The following is a 23022-nucleotide window of genomic DNA, read 5'->3' as shown; positions in this document are numbered from 1 at the left end:
ATATTTGGTCACCATCCACTTCCTAAGTTAACAAAGATATAAAGTACTTATTTAAGTTTTCTAGCCTTGACCTGCACCTCTAAGCATCCATCACCTTCACTGTTCCTATAGGTCCCACCCCATCTCTTACTACCCACTAATTATATATAGGCTAATAGAACACAACTGCCATTCTATTCTTGTATTCTCTGCCTCAGTCTTATTTCCCTTTTCACTTCCCCTCTTTTATTGTATTTGGCCTAATTACCACTTGAAGAGTTCACCTGATGTGCATCAAAGACCCTCTTTTTTTGTTTCATCATATTCTTTCCATCTCCCTTGGCATCCAAGGAGGCCACGGCTTTGGTTCACCTGTCTTGCCCTCTTGTTGGAATGTACCCAGTCTTTGCATGAAACAACTATTCCTTAAAGACCACTGTACTTTTACAGTTTTTCCAGCTAAACGTTAGTTCCATTTTACCCTGGCTGGATGCCGTCTTATCCCACTGAAGTTAGCCTTGTTCAATTTAGAAGTTCTATTTTAGACGGTTTCTTGTTCTTCCCCGTTACTAATCTAAACAATAATTATTCTTACACAAGTGTCTTCAACAGATATTAGGTCCATTTGGCTCACCTCATTCCCCAGCACTGCCTCCCTCATAGTTGGACTTAAAACATAATGCTGAAGAGAGTACTACTAAACAAATTTCACAAATTCCTCTCCCTGCCCCTTTCCCTTTACTTTAACATTATCCCAATCGCTATTTGGATAATTGAAGATCCCAGTATCACCACTCAATAATTTTTGCGTATCTTGGATTTCCCTGCAAATTTACTCCTCAATTTCTCCACTATTTGCAGGCCTATAGAACACCCGCCACAGAGTGAACATGCCCTTTTTGCTTCTCAACTCTAACCAAATGGATTGCCGTTTCAAGGACATCCTCCCTTTCAAACACTATAATGTCTTTCCAAATCAGTACTGCCACACTACCTCCCTTTTTTCCTTCCCTACCTTTTCTGAACCTTTATATCAGTGAATATTATTCATCTCCTACAAAATCACTTTCTATTAAATGTATTTGATACATTTTCCAAGCTATTAGCGGCAAAGATTGTTATACTTACATGACCAAAGAAAAGGAATGGAAGAAGAAAAGTTAAACCTCTCCACATCCATGATTGAAATCCTTCTGCAATTACAAATACGGTATGAATAACCAGCTTACAGGAGTGGGATCAATGTGAACATTATAAACCCTGCATCAAATTTTGGGAGTTTAAATATAAAAATAGTAAACTTTTGTTCTTTATAGTTACTTCAATTATGTCCTCTACTGTCTGGTAACTACTTATTCTGCTCTTTAGGTTCTTTCCTTCTTCATTTATACCCAAACAAGAGGAAGCATCAGCCATTAGGGAGTGTATGACTATATGTAATCCAAACCCTCTCTCTTTAAAATTAAGACAAGATGCCAAGCAGTAAAGTTGGGCATTTGTATACTCCAGGTGTGTATCTATTTATGAAGAGAATGCATTCCTTGGCTGAATTTTGACAGAAGTGGAAACAGAGGAAGAAATCTTTCCACCTCTCTCTCCCACTGATTCAGATGGAAAAGCTTATGTAAACACTTGTTGAAATTATACTTTTTCACCACATCCAGTAGAACGTTGTAGCATATTTATTTAACCTTTAAGCATTAGGGATAATTTTTTGCACTTCATACACCCAATATTAGTGCCAGGAACGATGATGATATTTAACTGAGATCCACTGTACATCCAGCCGCAATACAAAACTAGATGTGCAAGTTTAGAGTATTCTGTGGTGCCATTATTATAGCATAGTGTTCCGAGTTGACTGACTATTTAAATAGATTCAGGTAATTTTAATTGCCAAACTGCTGCAATCAGATCCAAGTTAGGAGCCTTGGGGAACTTACCATTTGAACAAGGAGCAGAAGTAGGCAATTTGGCCCCTCGAGCCTGCTCCGCCATTTAATAAGATCATGGTTGATCTTCTAGTAACCTCAAAATCTGCATCATGCCTACCCTAAGTAACCTATCTCCCCTTTGCTTACCAAGGATCTATCCACTTCTATCTTAAAAATAATCAAAGAAACTGCTTCCCTGGCCTTTTCAGAAAGAGTTCCAAAGACTCATGACCCTCAAAAAATTTTGCTTCATCTCCGTTTTAAATGGGTGACCCCTTATTTTTAAACAGTGATCCCTAGTTCTAGATTGTCCCACAAAAGGAAACATTCTTTCCACATCCACCCTGTCAGGGTCCCCTCTGGATCTTATGTTTCAATCAAATCGTTTCTTACTCTTCTAAACTCCAGTGGCTACAAGCCTAGCATGTCCCACCTTTCCTAAGACAACCTACCCATTCCAGCTATTAGTCTGGTGAACCTTTTTGGAATTGCTTCTAACGCATTTACGTCCTTTCTTAAATATGAAGACCAATACTGAACACAGTACTCCAGGTAGTGCTCTGTACAACGGAAGCATAACCTCCCTACTTTTGTATTCAAATCCCCTTGCAATAAATGATAACATTCTATTAGCTTTCCCAAGTACTTGCTGTACCTGCGTACGAGCCTTTTGCAATTCATATACCAAGACACCCAGATCCCTCTGCATCTCAGAGCTCTGCAATCTTTCACCATTTAGATAGTTTGCTTCTCTTTTATTCTTCCTTCCAAAATGGACAATTTCACATTTTTCCACATTATACTCCATTTGCCAGATCTTTGCCCACTCACTTATCTATATATTTTTGTAGCCTCCTTATGTCCTTTTCGTAACTTACTTTCCGACCTATCTTTGCATCATCAGCAAATTTAGCAACCATCCCATCCATCCCTTCATCCAAGTAATTTATATAAATTGTAAACAGTTAAGATCCCAGCACTGATCCCTGTGGCACACATTACTCGTTACATCTTGCCAAACTGTAAAAGACCCATTTATACCTACTCTCTGCTTTCTGTTAGCTAGCCAATCTTCTATCCATGCCATTATGTTACCCCCTATACCATGAGCTTTTATTTTCTGCAATAAATTTATGTGGCACTTTATCAAATGCTTTCTGGAAATCTAAGTACAGTACATCCATTGGTTCCCCTTTATCCACAGCACGTGTTACTTCCTCAAAGAACTCCAATAAGTTGGTTAAATATGATTTTCTTTTCACAAAACCATGTTAACTCTGCCCTGCTTTGGCTTCTTTAATAATAGATTCTAACATTTTCCCTATGACAGATGTTAAGCTAACTGGTCTGTCGTTTCCCAGGTTTTGTCTCCCTCCCTTTTTGAATAATGGAGTTACATTTGCTATCTTCCAATCTAATGGGACCTTTCCCGAAACTCCAGATTCAGGCAATTAAAACCAGTGCATCAATTATCTCACTAGCCTCTCCTTTTAAGACCCTAGGATGAAGTCCATCAGTACCCGAGCATCTGTCAGCCCACAGCACCAACAATTTACTCAGAACCACTTCTCCGGTGATTGTAATTCCACCCCCACCCCTGCCCCCCAGAGTTCCTCCCTCCCTTCCATTTCCTGATTTAAAGTTGCTTCTGGGATGTTACTTGTATCCTCTATAGTGAAGACTGATGCAAAATATCTGTTCAATTCACCTGCCATTTCCTTGTTTTCCATCATCAATTCTCCAGACTCACTTTCTATAGGGCCAAAGCTCACTTTGTTAACTTGTTTCTTTCTTAAATATTTATAAAAACTCTTACGATCTGTTTTTGTATTTCTGGCTAGCTTTTTCCTGTACTTTAATTTTCCTCCCCTTATTAATCTTTTAGTCATCCTTTGCTGTTCCTTATATTCTGTCCAATCTTCTGGTCTTCCACCATCTTTGCACAATTATATACTTTTTCTTTAAATTTGATACTATCTTTAACCTTTCTAGCTAACCACAAATGGTGTGTCATCCCTTGGGCACTTACTTACTCATTGGAATGTATTAATGTTACATCAAGCATAAGGGCAGACTTCACAGAATCTTAAGAGTACAGAAGGAGGCCATTGGGCCCATCGTGTCTGCACCAGCTCTCCAATGAGCATTACGATCTAGTGCCATTGCCCTGCCTTTTCCCCATACCCCTGCACCTTGTTTCTATTCAAATAATCATCTAATGCCCTCTTGAATGCCTCGATTGAACCTGCCTTCACCACACTTCCAGGCAGTGTATTCCAGACCCGAACCGCTCTTTGTGAAAAAGTTTTTTCTCACATTTGCTTCTTTTGCAAAACACTTTAAATCCGTGCCCTCTTGTTCTTGATCATTTTATGAGTGGGAACAGCTTCTCCCTATCTACTCTGTCCAGCCCCCTCATGATTTTGAAAACTTCCATCAAGTCTCCTCTCAGCTGCCTTCTCTCCAAGGAAAACAGTCCCAACTTCTCCAATCTAGCCTCATAGCTGAAGTTTCTCATCTCTGGGACCATTCTCTCTCCAATGTGTTCACATTCTTCCTATAATAATGGTGCCCAGAATTGTACACAATACTCCAACTGAGCTCTAACGAGGGTTATATAAATTCAGCATAACCTCCCTGCTCTTGTACTCTATCCCCCTATTAATAAAGCCCAATATACTCCATGCTTTATTAACTGCTCTATCCACTTCACTATAAAATGAAATCAAATTAAGTAGACATGTCAAATCTACAAAGCTGAAAACCTTAGTATCCAAGAGATTACAGAAAATGGCTCCCATGGATGCTGGATCAAAAACCTGGAACTCTCCATTTAACAGCATGGTGGGAACACTGTCACCACGCAGACTGAAGTAATTCAAGATGGTAGCCTACCTCTACTATTCAAAGGGCAACCAGGGATAGGCAATAAATGCCAGCCTTGCCAGTGATGCCCATATCCCTAGAATGAGTGAGATAATGAAAAAAAATAGCTGGTGTTGACTCTTCCCACAAGAAAAGGAAGAAAAATCTGAGTAAGGCACCTGGAATCCAATTAACACAACCATTTCAGCGCAGACTTGGAGGGCCGAAGGGCCTGTTCCCGTGCTGTACTTTTCTTTGTATACAGGACAACATATAATATTGAGACATTAGTCCATGGAGGATGATGGGAACACCACATCCATTTACTCTGTGGTGCCCTGCAAAGGGGTTGGGGTGAGAGGAAAACATGGGACAATCTTGTTTCATTCTCATAATTTGTAAATATTTAAGTCTGTAGTAATACAAATTACTGCTGCATCACATACCTACTGTAAGGTCCATGTGGTCCCTTTCCCCCAAGGCCCGCAATCTATAAAGACAGCCACTTTGATAATAATACTGCAGGAACTGTACACAACCTGCAGGAAATTGGATTTAAGCTTAAGAAATTACTTTGCAAAACGCAAATGGTACACTCAGGAATGATCATCGAAGGTGAAAATGTAACCAATGTCAATGGATACATTCCATTTTATTATTAGAAGGCTCTAATTGTGTTCTCTGATTGCCTTGCTCACAACACATCAATATTGCTCAAATTTATTCTGGCACCTTCTTTACAGTCAATGCTAATACTAAATATCATTCTAAGGAAAAATGCTTTCTAAGGAAAATCTGTTCCAATGTCTAATGTCAAGAACACACAATTGCTGAAAAAAATTGCAATACTGTAGTTGAGTTCCCTTCCTCCTCAATTTCCTTATCCTCCACAAAAGAAATTGTTGGCCTTTACTTGACAACAGCCTCTACTTATGGTCAAAATCTCAAGAAGAATGCCTCTGGTTGCTATGTGTAAAGGCTTTGTTCTTTTTGAATCACATACTGACCAGTGATCACCCCTGCAAGATGGGGATTGCAATCCCAATATAAATTCTAAAACCTGTCTCAAGTGTTTGAAATTTTTAACCATTTGTATTAATATGTTCAGTTTTGCCTATATAACATTCCGTATTTCAAATTCACATACTGGAATTCATTGTAATGTGTTAATTTTCATAATGTACAAGTAGAAAGCCCAAATAGATAGTTCAGAAAATAGTTCTCATTACTAGAATCTATTCTCAAATTCAGTTATGAGTAAACATGGTAATGGTTAATAGTGCAATGATTAGAATGCTCACTTAGCACCTATATAACTACAGGTCTAAGTCTCAACAGTGGTCTCAAACACTAGCTAAAAGAACATACATAAAAACATCAGTTGCCAAACTGGCTAAATGGTGAGAAATTGCACAGATGCACAGTTCCCACTAGCTGCTTTAGAGTAGCAGCACTGGGTCTTCGATCCCATTGAAAGAATTAAACAAAAAATTGAGATGATAGCCTTGGATGTGGAAAGGGGAATCAGATAGATATCATTTGACTTTGCCTGCATAGTTGAAAGGATAAATCTTGGATTCTGACAATGAAAAATGACTCATTTTCAAGAGGAGCAGGGTTAACAAGACCCTTGTTGACACACACCATGTAAAATCCACAGCCTGGAGAATTTACCATATCTTGGCCCTCAAAGGAAGTTTAAAAACACAAAAAAAATCAAGGATGGAATTATTCATTTAAAAAGTACTACTTTTCTGAAAGCAAAAAGAAGCTTCAAAGAAAGAGCTGAATAATGTTAACTGCAGATCCACTTAGGCCAGTCTTTTTCTAACTACTCTTTGAAATTACCATGGGAATCAAGGTTTTACTAACTTAACATGGAAATAAATTACATTGGAGAAGTGAGTCTATAATTATTGTCAGCCTGAGTGGGTGAAAATGCAATTCATAATATTCATGCTCCAAGGTGATAACTAAAGGTTACAGTTTGATGCCATCAAGTAATTGCTTCTTAAACAGATTTACGTCACAAAAATTAGAAAATACTTACTCTGATAAATGGAAAATGCTAGAAATTGGCTGCGAAACATCTGATACATTAACCCATTAGGCCTTAAGAATAAAAGAGACGAATATTAACAGAAAAAAGGTTCAGGAGTAAACATATATGTTTTCTGATCATTGTGAACTGTTAACTCATATTGGCATTCAAATAGCCTTAAAAAACAGAAATTTAAAGCTTAGGTGAAAAAAATATAGTGCTGCAAACTAATTTTAAAAAAATCTAGATCTGTCCTCATCATATATCCACTTTCAAACAGAGGATGATTTTTATTTTTCAGTCACCAATTCCACAACCCTCACTTACCTTAAGATTTTGACACCCTGACTGAGCTATGATGGCTTCAGCAGCAGTTACCCTTCACTACCTCAGTAAAGTGACCATTTTGCGTGTGAACATTGGCAGCGAGTGTTTGCAGGTCACTCAATTGTGAAGACGCAACAGACCAATCAAATCTTATCATTAAAAGGACAAGACCATTCAGCCATATAAACCTGTCCTGCTAGTCAATTAGATCACAGATGATTTGTATCTCAATTCCATTATCTGACTTGTTTCCTTATCTCTTATTAACCTGTGTAACAAAAATTAATGAGTTTTGAAATTTTCAAATTACCCTAGCCTCTTTGAGGGAGAGTGAGTTCCAGATTCCCACTACCCTTTGTGAGAAAAAAGCTTCCTGACATCACCTCTGAATGGTTCAGCTCCAATTTTAAGATTAGAACATAAAAGTTTACAGTCCTTCACAACAGGAAATATTTCTTTGCATATATCCTATCAAATCTTTTAATCATCTGAAACACCCTAATTACATAAGTCCTTAATCTTCTGTAATCAAGGGAATATAAGCCAAGTTTATGCAACATATCTTACCAATTTAACCATTTAGCCTCAGTATCATTCTGGGAGAAGCTGCACTGCACTCTCTCCAAGGACAATAGGTCTTTGAGTGTCCAGAACTGAATGCAGTACTCCAAATGTGGTCTACCCAGAGTTTCATACAACTGTGGCATAACTTCCATACCTATTATTCCAGCCACCTTGAGATAAAAGCTTAAATACCAGCTGATGTCTGTACATGAGCACTTCCAGAGTAGTCACAGTATTGTAATTAGGCACAGTAACATATTGGTTAATTGTGATTTTCACACATCAGGAATGTTACAGCTGATTGCAATGCCCCATTACTTTGCTAGCTGAAACTAGCTAATTCAACACAGACTAAGGACAAAACCAGAAGCCTTTCCAATTGTATGAGCAAGTATCATAAGATTAGCATTTACCCACTAAACAACTGGGCATGGGGAGGAAGTCCATAAACTAACTTTACTGTAAATTTACTACATTAGTGACCATTTTGACTCATACATTTCCCAAAATAATTTAGAATTTTTCAAAGAGCATTTTTCTCCAATGTTGCATGAAAAAAATTAAGCTTACCATGTTAACATTACCCCAGAGAGAAATGTTGACACATAATGATGAGACACCCACCAGCCCTTGATTCTATCAAATAAAGAAACAAAAAGTGAAGGTGAAAAAAAATGCTTGAAAACAAATTAACAGCTTATTAAGGTCACTTGTGGTGTGGTATGTTCAGTCAACTTTCCAAAGTAGCAAAAAGCATAAAAGTAGATGGAAGTTCTCTGACACTACAAGATAAAAGCTTTAACATTGAAAAGAAAGCTATGATTAAATAAAATTTAAATCCAGTGTGCATGCCCAATGCAAGGTTTCTTTAAATTAGAAATTGTGCCACAAGCAGGAGATTTGCTTCCCTCAGGCCATTTTGGAATTAATAAAAGTTTTAAAACTGCTAAATCCATGAAATGCTTTTCTAATCTACAATAGTTCATACATTTTCTATGGCAGCATAATGGTTACATTACTGAATTTGTAATCCAGAGGCCTGGAACTGCACTGGGGTGCTGCTTTGAGCTGCATTAGAGTGCTTAAGTTGAGGTCCAGTGAGCGAGGGAAGGAGGCATCCTTTCATTTTCTACCTTTCCTCAATTAAGAAGAGTGACGGCCTTGGTAAGCATGACCTGGTGAGTATTTCTTCTATCCTTAATATTCTCTAAACTAGGGAAGTAAAAGTGAAGGGCATAATTTAAGGGTAAGTCATGGCAGGGCAGCTCGGCCACGTGGAATGCTCCTTCTGTCCGATGTGGGAAGTCAGTGACACTTCCAGTGTCCATGGTGACTGCGTGTGCAGATGTGTCTTCAGCTGCAGCTACTCGAAATCTGCGTTTTGGAGCTGGAGCTGCAGCTGAAGTCATTGTGGAGCATCCACAAGGATGAGATTTTAGTCGATAGCATGTACAGGTAAAGAGTACACAGGCAGAAAGGGAATGGGTGACAACCAGACAGAGTAAAAACACTAGGCAGATAGTGCAGCAGTTCCCTGGGTCCATCTCCCTCTCTAACAGATTTTCCATTTTTCCAGGGACTGTAAAGAAGCAATTACTTGAGGGAACTAAATGTAATCTTGCTGGAGGAAATGGTGTCTCAGGGGAATGCAGCAAGAGCCAAGTCCATGGCACCACAAGTGGTTCAGCTGCTCAAGAGGGGTAAAAAAAAGTGGGAGAGCAATAGTGATAGGGGATTCTATCGTAAGAGGAACAGATAGATGTTTCTGCAGCTGCAGACGTGACACCAGGATGGTATGTTGCCTCCCTGATGCCAGGGTCAAGGCATTGAGCGGCTGCAGGACGTTCTGAAGGGGGAAGGTAAAACAACCAGAGGATGTGCTCCATTTTGATATCAATGACATAGGTTTAAAAAAAAAAGACGATGAGGTCCTGAAAGCAGAATATTAAAAAGCAGAACCTCAAAAAGGTGGTAATCTCAGGATTACTCCCAGTGCAATGTGCTAACAAGATCAGGAATAGGAAAATAGACCAGATGAACACGTGGCTGGAGAGATGGTGTAGGAGGGAGGGATTTAGATTCCTGAAGCATGGGGACGGATTCTGGGGAGATGGGCTCCGTACAAGCTGGACAAGTTGCACCCCAGCAAGATTGGGCCCAATATCCTCGCAGGGGTATTCACTAGTACTGTGGGGGAGGGTTTAAACTAGAGTGGCAGGGGGATGGGAACCTGAGCGGTGAGACACTAGAGAGGGAAATAAAGATAGGAATGAAAAACAGAAAGTAGAAAGCAAAAGCAGAAGGAAGAGGAAACAAAGGCCAGCAGCAAATAGGGCCATAGTACGAAAAAAATGTATAAAAATGTTTAAAAAAAAAGTCTAAAGGCACTATATCTGAATGCACAGAGCATTCGCAATAAGGTTGATGAATTAACAGCGCAAATGGATGTAAATGGGTATCGTATGATTGCGATTATGGAAACATAGCTGCAGGTGACCAAGGCTGGGAACTGAATATCCAAGGGTACTCAATATTAGGAAGGACAGGCATAAAGGAAAAAGGAGATGGGGTGGCGTTGTTTGTTAACGATGAAATCAGTGCAATAGTGAGAAAGGATATTGGCTCAGAAAGTTTAGATGTAGAATCAGTCTGGATGGAGCTAAGAAGCAACAAGGGGCAGAAAACGTTAGTGGGCATTGTCTATGGGCCTCCAAACAGTAGTGGTAAGGTAAGGGACAGCATTAAACAGGAAATTAGTGGTGGATGTAACAAGGGTGGTACAATAATATGGGTGACTCTATCTACACATAGACTGGGCAAACCAAATTAGCAGTAATACTGTGGCGGATGAATTCCGGGGGTGTGTGTACGAGGTGGTTTTTTAGTACGTTGAGGAACCAACAAGGGAACAGACTATCCTAGGTTTGGCGTTGTGCAATGAGAAGGGGTTAGTTAATAATCTGGTTGTACGGGATCCTTTACGAAACAGCGACCATAATATGATAGAATTCTTCATTAGGATAGAAAGTGAATAGTCTGATCCAAAACTATGGTTCTAAATCTAAACAAAGGAAACTATGAGGTATGAGGCACAAGTTGGCTAAGATAGATTGGGGAACTTCATTAAAAGGCATGGTAATGGATAGGCAATGGCTAATATTTAAGGAACGAATGTATGTACTGCAATAGTTATACATTCCTTTCTGGTGCAAAAAACACAACAGGAAAAACAGCTCAACCCTGGCTAACAAAAGAAATTAAGGGTAGTATTAGATCCAAAGAGGAGTCAAATAAAGTTGCTACGAAAAGTAGCAAGCCTGAGGATTGGGAGCAGTTTAGAATTCAGCAAAGGAGGACCAAGAGATTGATTAAGAGGGGAAAAATAGAGTATGAGAGTAAACTTACAAGGAACACAAAAGCGGACTATAAAAGCTTCTATAAGTATGTAAAAAGAAAAAGATTAGTGAAGACAAATGTAGGTCCCTTACAGTCCAAAACAGAAGGATTTACAATAGATAACAAAGAAATGGTGGAGCAATTAAACAACTACTTTAGTTCTGTCTTCATGGAGGAAGACACAAATAACTTCCCAGAAATGCTAGGGAACCAAAGGTTTAGTGAGAAGGGGGAATTGAAGGAAATTAGTATTACTAAAAAAAAAGTGCTGGAGAAATTAATGGAACTGAAAGCTGATAAATCACAAGGACCTGATAATCTACATCCCAGGATATTAAAAGAGGTAGCCATTGAAATAGTGAATGCATTGGTTGTCATTTTCCAAAATTCTGTACATTCTGGAACAGTCCTGAAGGATTAGAGGGTGGCAAACGTACCCCACCATTTAAAAAAAGAGGAAGGGAGAAAACAACAAATTACAAACTGGTTAGCCTAACATCAGTAACAGGGAAAATGCTAGGGTCTATTATGAGAACAGGATACCTACAAAAGATCAGCAGGATTAGACAAAATCAACACAGATATATGAAAGGGAAATGTTTGACAAACCTACTAGAGTATTTTGAGGACATAACTAGAAGAACAGGTAAGGGATAGCCACTGGATGTGGTGTATTTGGATTTTCAGAAGGCTTTCGATAAAGTTCCACATAAGAGGTTAGTGTGCAAAATGAAAGCACATGGATTTGGATGGAATATATTGGCAAGGATTGAGAATTGGTTAGCAGACAGGTGTATGAATAAATGAGTCTTTTTCGGAGAGGCAGGCAGTGACTATCGGGGTACTGCATGGATCTGTGCTTGGGACCCAGTTACTCACAATACAAATCAATGATTTGGATGAGGGAACTAAATGTAATATTTCCAAGCTTACTGACAAAAAATTTGGTGGGCATGTGTGGTGAGGAGGAGGTAAAGAGGCTTCAGAGCGATTTAGACAGGTTGAGTGAGTGGGCAAATACATGGCAGATGCAGTATAACATGGATAAATGCGAAGTTATCCACTTTGGTAGAAAAAAAGAATGGCAGAGTATTAGTTAAATGGTGATATACAAAGGGACCTGGATGTTCTTGCACACCAATCACTAAAAGCAAGCTTGCAGGTGCAGCAGGTCGTTCAGAAGGCAAATGGCATGTTGGCTTTCATTGTGAGAGGATACGAGTACAGGGGCAAGGATGTCTTACTGCAGCTGAACAGGGCCTTGGTGAGACCATACCTGAAGTATCATGTGCAGTTTGGTCTCCTTAACCAAGAAAGGATATGCAGAGGGAATGCAGTGAAGGTTCACTAGACTGATAGCAGGATTGTCGTATGAGAAGAGATTGGATTGATCAGGCCTGTATTCACTGGAGTTTAGAAGAATGAAAGGGGATCTCATTGAAATGTATAAAATTCTGACAAGGCTGGACTGACTGGGTGCAGGGATGATGTTTCCTCTGGCTGAGGCGTCTAGAACAAGGGGTCACATTCTTAGGATACGGGGTAGGCCATTCAGGACTGAGATGAGTAGAAACTCTTCCCTCAGAGGGTGGTGAACCTGTGGAATTCTCTACCACAGAAGGCTGTGGAGGCCAAGTCACAAATATATTTTAGAAAGAAACAGATAGATTTCTAGACTCTAAAGGCATCAAGGGGTATGGGGAGAGAGCTGGAATATGGTGTTGTGATAGAGGATCAGCCATGATCATTCTGAATGGCGGAGACGGCTCGAAGGGCCGAAAAACCTACTCCTGCTCCTATTTTCTATGTTTTTATCTGTTTAAACTCCCCACCTGTCTAATGGGATTTTAATTCAGTTAATTAAATAAATCTGGAATAAAAAGCTAATATCAGTAATAGCAAGCATGAAACTGATGGATTGTTTACAAATGTCTTTTAGGGAAGGAAATCTGCTGTCTTTACTCCATCTGGCCTATATGTGACTCCATGGCTTAGCAAGCCATTCAGTGGTATCTAGCCACTACAAAAAAAATTCTAACATTAAAACCAACCATCCAACATTGACGTAAGCACTGGATATTACAAAGGCACATCCAAGCCAGTCAACCCTGCAAAGTTCTCCACACCAATGTCTGGGGACTTATGTCAAAATTGGGGTAGCTGTTCCAGATGATTCACACAACAGCCTGATTGTCATGGTCACTGGATCAAACCTTTCAGCCAACATTCCAGAGTCCTCCATCACCCTCCCTGGGTATGTTCAGTCTCAACAGCAGGCCAGACCCACAAGAGGTGATGGGGCAGTAGAGTGTACAACCAGGAGGGAGTGGCCGTGGGAGACTTCAGCATTGTCTCCAGACCCCATTCAGTCTTACATACGAACATATGAATTAGGAGCTGTAGTAGGCCATTCAGCCCTTTGAGCCTGTTCTGCCATTCAATAAGATCACAGCTGATCTAATTTTTAACCTCAACTCCACATTCCTGCCTACCCGAATACTTTTCAGCCCCTTGCTCATCAAGAATCTATCTACTCCTGCCTTAAAAATATTCAAAGATTCTACCTTCACTGCCTTTGAGGAAGAGTGTTCCAAAGGCATACGGCCCTCAGAAAAATGAAGGTCTTATGGCATTAGGTTAAAAATAGGCCAGTGTGTCTTTTTCCTGCTATTAGCATCTACTACGCTCCTTTAGCTGACAAATTAGTACTCCTCCTTGTTGAACACCACCTGGAAGAATCACTGAGGGCACAGAACGTACTCTGGGTGGGGGACTCCAACGTCTATCACCAAGAATGGCTTGGTAATGCCTTTTTGAATCAAGCCCTAAAGAACATAGCTATCAGGCTAGCCCTGTAGCAGGGGATGAGAGAATTAAGAGGGAAATAGCACTTTTTCTTATCCTCAGCAATCTGTCACAAACGTATCTGTCCATGACAGTATTGGTAGGGAGATCACTGCACTGTCTTTGTAAAGACAAAGTTCCGTCTTCACACTGAGGACACCCTCCATTGTTTTATGTGGCACTCCCCAAGTGTCAAAAGGGATAGATCTTGCAGCTCAAAATTGGGCATTCATGATACACTGTGGAACATCAGCAGCAGCAAAATTGCATTCCACTGCAGTCTGTAACCACACGACCTTTATGTCCCTCACTCTACCATTAGTATCAAACCAGGGGATCAACCTGGTTTAATGATAAGTGTAGAAAATCAGCACCAGGCATACCTAAAAATGAGTTGCCATCTTGGAAGAGTTACTATGTGGGACCACATGCATAATAAACAGCGTAAGCTGTCACGCACCTAGCCAAGCTGTTCCAGTACAGCTACAACACTGGCATCTACCTGCTATATGGAAAATTGCCCAGGAAATTGTCCTGTGCACAAAAAGCAGGACAAATCCAACCCGGCCAATTACCACCCCATCAGTCTACTCTCCATCATCAGTGAAGTAATGGAAGGGGTCATCAACAGTGCTATTAAGCAACACTTACTTAGCAATAACCTGTTCACTGACCCCCAGTTCGGGGGTCCGCCAGGGCCACTCAGCTCCTGACCTCATTACAGCCTTGGTTCAAACATGGACAAAAGAGCTGAACTCCCGAGGTGAGGTGAGACTGACTGCCCTTGACATCAAGGCCACATTTGACTGAATGTGGCATTAAGGAGTCCTAGCAAAGCTGGAGTCAATGGGAATCAGGAGAAAACTCTCTGCTGCTTGAAGTCGTACCTAGCACAAAGGAAGATGGTTGTGGTTGTTGGAAGTCAGTCACCTTAGCTCCAGAGCATCACTGCAGCAATTCCTCAGGGTAGTGTCCTACGCCCAACCATCTTCAGCTGCTTCATCAATGACCTTCCTTCCATCATAAGGTCAGAAGTGGGGATGTTCAATGATGATTCACAATGTTCAGCACCATTTGCATCTCCTCAGATACTGAAGCAGTCCTTGTCCAAATGCAGCAAGACCTGGACAATATCCAGGCTTGAGCTGACAAGTGACAAGTAACATTTGCGCCACACAAGTGTCAGGCAATGACCATCTCCAACAAGAGAGAATCCAACCATTGCCCCTTGATGCACAATGGCATTACCATTATTGAATCCCCCACTATCAACATCCAGAGGGTTACCATTGACCAGAAATTGAACTGGACTAGCCATATAAATACTGTGGCTACAAGACCAGCTCAAAGGCTAGGAATCCTGCAATGAGTAACTCACCTCCTGACTCCCCAAAGCCTGTCCACCATCTACAAGGTAGAGTCAGTAGTGTGATGGAATACTCCCCACTTGCCTGGATGAGTGCAGCTCCCACAACACTCAAGAGGCTGGACACCATCCAGGACAAAGCAGCTCGCTTGACTGGCACCACATCCACAAACATTCACTCCCTCCACTACAGACGCACAGTAGCAGCTGTATGTACTATTTACAAGACGCACTGCTGGAATTCACCAAGGCTCCTTAAGACAGCAGCTTCCAAACCCAGAACCACTACCACCTAGAAGGGCAGGGCTATTAGATAGATGGGAACACCACCACCTGGAGGTTCCCCTCAAGTCATTCACCATCCTGACTTGGAAATATATCGCAGTTCCTTCACTGTCGCTGGGTCAAGATCCTGGAACTGCCTTCCTAACAGCACTTCCTACACCACATGGACTGCAGTGGTTCAAGAAGGCAACTCACCACCACCTTCTCAAGGGCAACTAGGGATGGGCAATAAATGCTGGCCCAGCCAGCAAAGCCCACATCCCGTGAATAAATTTAAAAAAAACAGCATGTTTTAGTTATAGCTAAGTGATCCCACAATCAGATCAAAGCTCTGCACTACTGCCACATCCAGACGTGAGTGGTGGTGGACAATTAAACATCTAACTGGAGGAGCATCTTCAATGATGGACTCAAAAGCCCAGTAGGTGGGTGAAAGAGAAAAAGCTGACACATTTGCAACTATTTGCAGCTGAAGTGCTGCATGATGATCCACTTTGGCCTCCTAGGAGATTCCCACGACCACCAGTATCAGTCTAAAGTGAATTCAATTCACAACACAATATCAAGAAATGGCTTAAACACACTGGATCCAGCAAAACTATGGGCACTGGCAACATACTGGCTTCAGCACTGAAGACATGTGCTCCTGAACTAGACATGCCTCTCCGCCGATGCTGCCAGACCTGCTGAGTTTTTCCAGGTAATTCTGTTTTTGTTTTGGATTTCCAGCATCCGCAGTTTTTTTGTTTTTATGCCTCTAGCCAAGCTGGTCCAGTACAGCTACAACACTGGTATCTTGCCAAACAAAGCAGAAAATTGTCCTGTCCTCTAAAAGCAGGATAAACCCAAAATGGCCAATTACCAGCAATTATCACCCAGTCTACGCCCGTTATCAGAAAAGTAATGAAAGGTGTCGTTGACAGTGCGATCAAAGAGTACTTACCCACCAATAACCTGCTCACTGATGCCCAGTTGGGTTCTGACAGGATCACTTGGTTCCTGACCTCATTACAGCCTTGGTTCAGACATTGAAAAAGAGCAGAATTCAAGAGGTGAGGCAAGGGCGACTGCCCTTGAAATTAAAGCATCATTTGACCGTGTGTGTCATCAAAGGGCTCTAGCAAAACTGAAATCAATGGGAATCAGAAGGAAAACTGGATGAAATCATATATAGTGCAAAAGAAGATGGTTGTGGTTGTTGTAGGCCATTCAGCATAGTCCCAGGGGTCTTCTGGGGCTTGTCCTAGCCCAACCATTTTCAATGGCCTTCCCTCCAAAAGGTCAGAAGTAGGTATGTTCACCAATGATTGCGCATTGTTCAGTATCATTCGCAACTTCACAGCTAATGAAGCTGTATGTGCCCACATGCATCAAGACCTGGTCAACATTCAGGCTTGTGCTTGCAATGGCAAGCAACATTTGCACCAAGTGCCAGGTAATGACCATTTCATACAAGATAGAATCTAACCATCTCTCTTTGACATTCAACAGTATTACCATCACTGAATCCACCATCATCAGAATCCTGGTGTCACCAATGACCAGGAACTTAACTTCATCAGCCACATAAATACTGTAGTTATTACAGGAGGTCAGAGGATGGACATTCTGCTACGAGTAACCCCTTTCTGACACACCAAAGCCTTTCCGCCTTCTACAAGGTACAAATGCAGAGTGCGATAGAATACTCTCCCTGTACCTGGATGAGTCCAGTTCCAACAACGCTCAAGAAATTTGACATCATCTGGGACAAAGCAGCCCACTTGATTAGCACCCCCTTCACTACTGGCACACTGTGGCTGCCGTGTGTAGCGTCTACAAGGTGCATTGCATCAATTTGCCAAGGTTTCTCCAACATCAAACCTGCGACCTCTACTGCCTAGAGGAACAAGGGCTGCACCTGCATGGAAACATCACCACCTGCGAGTTCCCACACAAGTGACACACAATCCTGACTTGTAAATATAGAGGTGCTTTTTCATTGTCGTTGGAACTCCCTATCAGTACCTACGTGGACTGTAGCAGTTCAAGGCAGCGGCTCACCACTACCTTCTCGAGGGCAATTAGAGATGGGCAATAAATTCTGGCCTTGCCAGTGATGCCCATATCCCATGGGACGAAAAGATAGAAATCTAAATTTCAAAAACTGTTATTCTTTTGAATAAGCCTATTGGCCATTGGTGATCACATTTGATCTTTCCAACTGATTAGGCAAGAATATAAGCTTTCAAAATTTAGTGTTACTTTTAAACCATCTCACTTGTTGAAAATAAACTTGATTGCTCTACTCAGGTCATTTCTAGGAATTTTTTTTGTTGCAGCTGATCACGTGACCAAATTAGTTGCTCTATGCCTGACCGATGGGGCTCTCCGCCGATACTGGTCGAGGCATGGGTGTGGAAGGGATTCAGCAGTTTTGATTCCTATTAAACAAAGGACTGTGCCTGTGTCAATTATTGCTCATTGTTTTTTCAACACAAATCCAGAGAGAACAGTGTGACTGAAAATTCTTGACAGTCATTGGTCTGTGGTAATTGCCAATCATTAGTTCTGGTAACTCTATGCTTTAGAATTATCAAAATGAGACATTATCACATCTGATTTTTTTTGGTGCCAAAAAAAATCCCTTTCAAATATATTTACTAGACACAGAGGGTGTAGGCATTATAACATTTAAAGTTGTAGATTGCACTTTGGACAACTAATTAAAAAATGCAGACACACATAGGTTCATAATCAGCCACATGTGGCTAGTGGCTACTGCATTGGACAATATTGATTTAGTTGATCTACTATGATTTTGTACAGAAAGTCTTCGAGCAAGTGTATTCTTTAGTTGAAAGAGGATGAGATGCGGGGAAGCAAAGGTATATGGATATAATTTTATTTTTAAATCATTCATGGATGTGGGCGTCACTGGCTAGGCTAGCATTTATTTCCCATCCCTAATTGCCCTTGTTCAGAGATTTAAGAGTGAACCATATTGCTGTGGTTGGTCTGGAGTCACATGTAGATTTCCGGGCAGATTTCCTGTTTTTTCTAATAACAATTGACAATTAGACTTTTAATTCCAGATTTTTATTGAATTCAAATTCCACCATCTTTTGATTTGATTTGATTTTGATTTGAGCCCGGGTCCCCAGAAATTACCCTGGGTCTCTGGATTACTAGTCCAGCGACAATACCACTACGCCATCGCCTCCCCCCAATTTGGCCTGGTCATTCATTGTATACTGAAGTAGCTAAATGTCTAATAATTCACTAAACAGAGAGGTGCATTAGTTGAAGAAAGCATTTCTCTGAAGTTCAACTGAGTGTGGAGGTGCAAAACCAAGACACTATACTGCCACCAGTAGTGGGAGGGTGTAACTGCAGTGTGGTAAATATATTATTAATGTGGACATAAAAATTTATAGTGGAAGATACATAGTGTAAAATTATTACTTCATTATAGTTAGTCATATCTCAGTTTGTAGTTACAACCCAGTTTACATTCATATTAAATATTTTAAAAATTGCTGATAAGAAATGACAGAGGAAGTCAACTAGTTTTAGAACACTATCTTAGAAACTAAGTCCATTGTAATATTGCACCTGGTGCTCATTACTGTAAATCTTCTTACCCAAATTTATAATAACTGCATTCCAAGCGAGACACGAAATGGGAGAACAACCATGTGGATCAACAGAAATAAAAGATATGGCCAGGTGACAACTTAGGTACATTTGTACTTTGCTGCTACTTTTAGCAAAAAAGTGCTGTTAACCACAAGCCTGGTGGAAACAATGCTTTATCTCTTCCATCGTTAGCAGAGAATAAAGTAGCAACACAGTAGCAACACTCAGCATGCATCTTATACTTATTACACTATTAACAGAGTGACCAGAATAGGACGGTCACACGCACAGATTGTCGGAACTGCTGCGTCCCTTACAAGGGACGACACAACCATGAGCACACCTGTAGAAAATAATTAAGTCTTGACCAGTAAGCTTTATGATTGAAGGGCAATATGCCAGTACTCCACTTATGTTATGGGCCAGTTTCAGAGGGACCAAAGATACCCCCTACAGGTAATTTTGTTTCCTCACTTCACATCAACAGCAGTACTTCCATGTAAAGTCCACTTCTTAATCTTGCTCCAAAAAAAAAGTGGCAATAAAATGTAAAACTTTTCAATTACTATGGATTAAAATAAGTTAGCTGCTCCAACAACTTTTCTGAAATGAACTTGGACAGAAAGCAGGAGCCTTCTGACCATCTGAGTGCATGTGAATAGCTCCGTCTTTTATACCACTCCATTTTAAAGGTGTCAGTCACTGGATGAAGAGGATAAACTGTTTTCTACCAGTCAACACATCCACAATCACCAAGAACAAAACAGTGATGACATGACTACCATATTAGTATGGAACTATTAATTGCTGACCTCGAGCCAAAGGAGGTCAGCAGAATATGGGGTTAGCTTCAGCAATGCAGAGTTCAGCCTTGAGGTGTAGTTGAAAGGAGTTCCTCTCCCTGAAATAAATACTAAGAGGAGCATGTTTCTTGCCAGAGTTTGGCATTAGTGGGAGTTCAAACTAAGAATATCGACATTTGTTTAAGAAAACATAAGGGGATAGCAGTGTAAAAAATCTGAAATATGTGTGGAGTGTGCTTTGGGCCATCATGGATCCTCTGTGTCCAACAACAGCAACAGATGGGTTTTGGTTATCTTACTGGACTTGTAATCCAGAGGCCTGGACTGATGAAAGAGACACATGAGCTCAAGCACTAGTACGACAGCTGGGGAGTTAAAATTAAATTAAATCTGGAATAAAAAGCTAGCATCAGTATTGGTTACTATTGAAAGTGATAACCCATCTGGTTCACTAATGCTCCTTTAAGGAAGAAAATCTGCCTCGCTTACTCAGTCTGGCCCATATTGGACACCAAACCCACAGAACTGTGGTTGATGCAGAAATGCCCATTCAAGCTACTCAGGTGTTACCAAGATGGCTCACTACCATCTTCTCAAGGGTAATCAGCAATGGGTAATAAGTGCGGCCATTCCCATGAATAAAAAAAACTTAACTTACATTTATATAGTGCTCTTACTATAGCCAAAAGTTTGGTCTAAGAAGTAGATTGTAAGGAGCATCTTAAAGGAGGAAAGAGGAAATTATGCAAAGAGTTTTAGGGAAACATTTCCAGAGCTTGGAGCCCAGACAGCTGCTGGCACACAGTTGTGACTATTGAAAGGACGAAAGAAGGTGGGGATGTTGAAGACACTAGAAATGGAGGAATGTAGACATCTGAAGATTGTAGGGCTAGAGGAGATCACAGAAGTGAGAGGGCTGAGGCCATGGAGGGATTTCAAAGCAAGGATGAGAATTTAAAAAAAGAGTCATTGCTTAAACAGAAGCCAGTGTAGGTCAGCGAGCATGAGTCTGCACATTTACTCTAAATATTAGAGAAGAGATTTTGAGTAAAGGATACTGGTGTTCCAAGATAAAATGCTATGCTTGGTTTTTGGATTGTACTCTCTAGAATGTGGTCACCCAAGAAATTGTGGGGAAAAGAAAAACCATTCAGGACACAGGGATAATGGGGAAAGGGAAGTGTGGTTATAATCAATTACAGAAGCAGCAGAGGGGACGGGCACAGGGACAGCTCACACATGCAGAGAACCCTGGTAGTTTGTGGCATCCTATATATTTATACATACAGGGAGTAAATAGATGCAAGGTGCACAGTGGCAGTAATTCAGAGAAGAACATTGTGGCACCATAGAACAAAAAGACCCGATGGGTGAGAGGCAGGTCGACAACAAGTATAAGAGTGTGATAATGGAGGGGAATCTATAGTGAGGTGTGTACATAGCTTTCTTTGCACTCATGACTGGGAGTCACTGCTGCTCTGGTGCCAATTTGAAGGATATCAGGAACAGATGGATAAACCTCTGGCAAATAGAGGGAAAGCAGCTCAAAGTCACAGTCCACGTTTGAACCACTGACATGGACAGAAATAAAATTCAGGTTTTGGCACTATGAGTGAAAAAGGAGACCTCAAAAGATAGTAATTTCAAGATTGCCTCCTGTGTAACATACTAGGCATGTTAAGAACAGAACAGCAAGATCAATGCGTGGCTGCAAAGTTGGTGCAGGAGGAAAGGGTTCACATTCTTGGGGCACTGAAGAAACTTCTGGAAAAAGTGAGAACTATACCAAAGGAACATTTTTCACCTGAATTATAACAGCACCAACATCCTTGCAGAGGGGGTAGGAGGAGGGACAATGTGGCACTGATTCAATAACGTGGCTTAACTCCAACATCAGCCATTGCCTTTTCTACAGTTGCCGTCCCGTTGCCTCTCTGAATAACACAACTAATTTAGTCAATTTATGTTCAGTTTGCGCAGTTTTAAGAACATAAGTAGGAGGAGCAGAGAAGGCCATTTGGCCCCTCAAGTCTGCTCTAATGTTCAATAAGATCTGATCTGATGTGGCCTTAAGTCCACTTTCCTGCCTGTCCCTCATAACCCCAGCTCTCTTGTAGATCAAAAAATCTGTCTAACAACAACAACAACCTCAGAAGAAATTTCTCCTCATCTCCCCTTTATTTTGAAACTGTACCTTCATTTCTAGATTCCCTTGGGGGGTGGGGGGGATTATCCTCTCAGCATCTACTTCTGTCAAGCCCTCACAGAATCTTTTATGTTTCAATAAGATCACATCTCATCCTTATGAATGCCGGTGAATATAGGCCCAACATGCTCAACCTTTCCTCATGATACAACCCCTTCATCCTATGAGGAAAAGTTGAGCAGACTGGACCTATACTCATTGGGAGTTCAGTTTTTATTTGGCAGGCCCACATTAAAAATTGAATTGAAATTATTCAAGCTCTTTTTCACCCCCTCCTCTATTCCTGAAGAAAGTAACACTTCACTGGGATACGGTTTCACAGGTACTTGCCAATTTTCCTCATGCTGGAGTCAAGTGGCAATTATTCGTGTGAACTGAGATAGAAGTGTGTGTTAGACGATTCAATTCTGGGGAATATTGCAGTCAATTCAAACCAATCTTCAGCTAGCATCTATCCACACATATACATTTCCAGCAATAATTACTAGATACAGGAGTAGAAAACTTGGTGGATGTTCCCTTCCTTAATCCAGAAGCACTGAGGTGGATTGTAATCTCCTTCGCTTTCCTAACTGAGGTTAGCAGCTATCAAATCGGAGATGTTCCTGGCCTGGGTCTCTCAGCTATTAATTTGATTAACTTGCTCAGGAATCAAGACAGCCAACATAAAAAGCCTTATGTTACTTTACATTGGTTCTTACGGCAATCAGGGAAAAAACATCATCCTATCCATGGATGACTTCCACATCCAAGTCCATGTTCAGGAACTATCCACCCCCTAGTGATTTAACAAG

At 40.9% G+C, this 23022-nt stretch overlaps 1 protein-coding gene and 1 long non-coding RNA gene across 3 annotated transcripts in view; one reads left to right on the top strand and one right to left on the bottom strand.

The window, feature by feature from the left end:
* Positions 1–23022, bottom strand: part of LOC121286429 (transmembrane protein 120B-like) — a 64827-nt gene that overhangs the window by 4728 nt on the left and 37077 nt on the right. For both annotated transcript variants that reach the window (XM_041203537.1, XM_041203538.1), the window contains 4 exons: positions 8281–8346; positions 6829–6890; positions 5225–5317; positions 1108–1172 (listed from right to left, as the gene is read on the bottom strand). In XM_041203537.1, coding sequence (XP_041059471.1) covers positions 1108–1172; positions 5225–5317; positions 6829–6890; positions 8281–8346 — 286 coding nt within the window. The remainder of the gene's footprint in view (positions 1–1107; positions 1173–5224; positions 5318–6828; positions 6891–8280; positions 8347–23022) is intronic.
* Positions 1–23022, top strand: part of LOC121286431 — a 68277-nt gene that overhangs the window by 10987 nt on the left and 34268 nt on the right. The window lies entirely within an intron of this gene.

This window comes from Carcharodon carcharias, chromosome 13 (genome assembly GCF_017639515.1).
Source record: "Carcharodon carcharias isolate sCarCar2 chromosome 13, sCarCar2.pri, whole genome shotgun sequence".
NCBI lineage: Eukaryota > Metazoa > Chordata > Chondrichthyes > Lamniformes > Lamnidae > Carcharodon > Carcharodon carcharias.
This window is presented reverse-complemented; position numbering and strand designations above follow the sequence as displayed.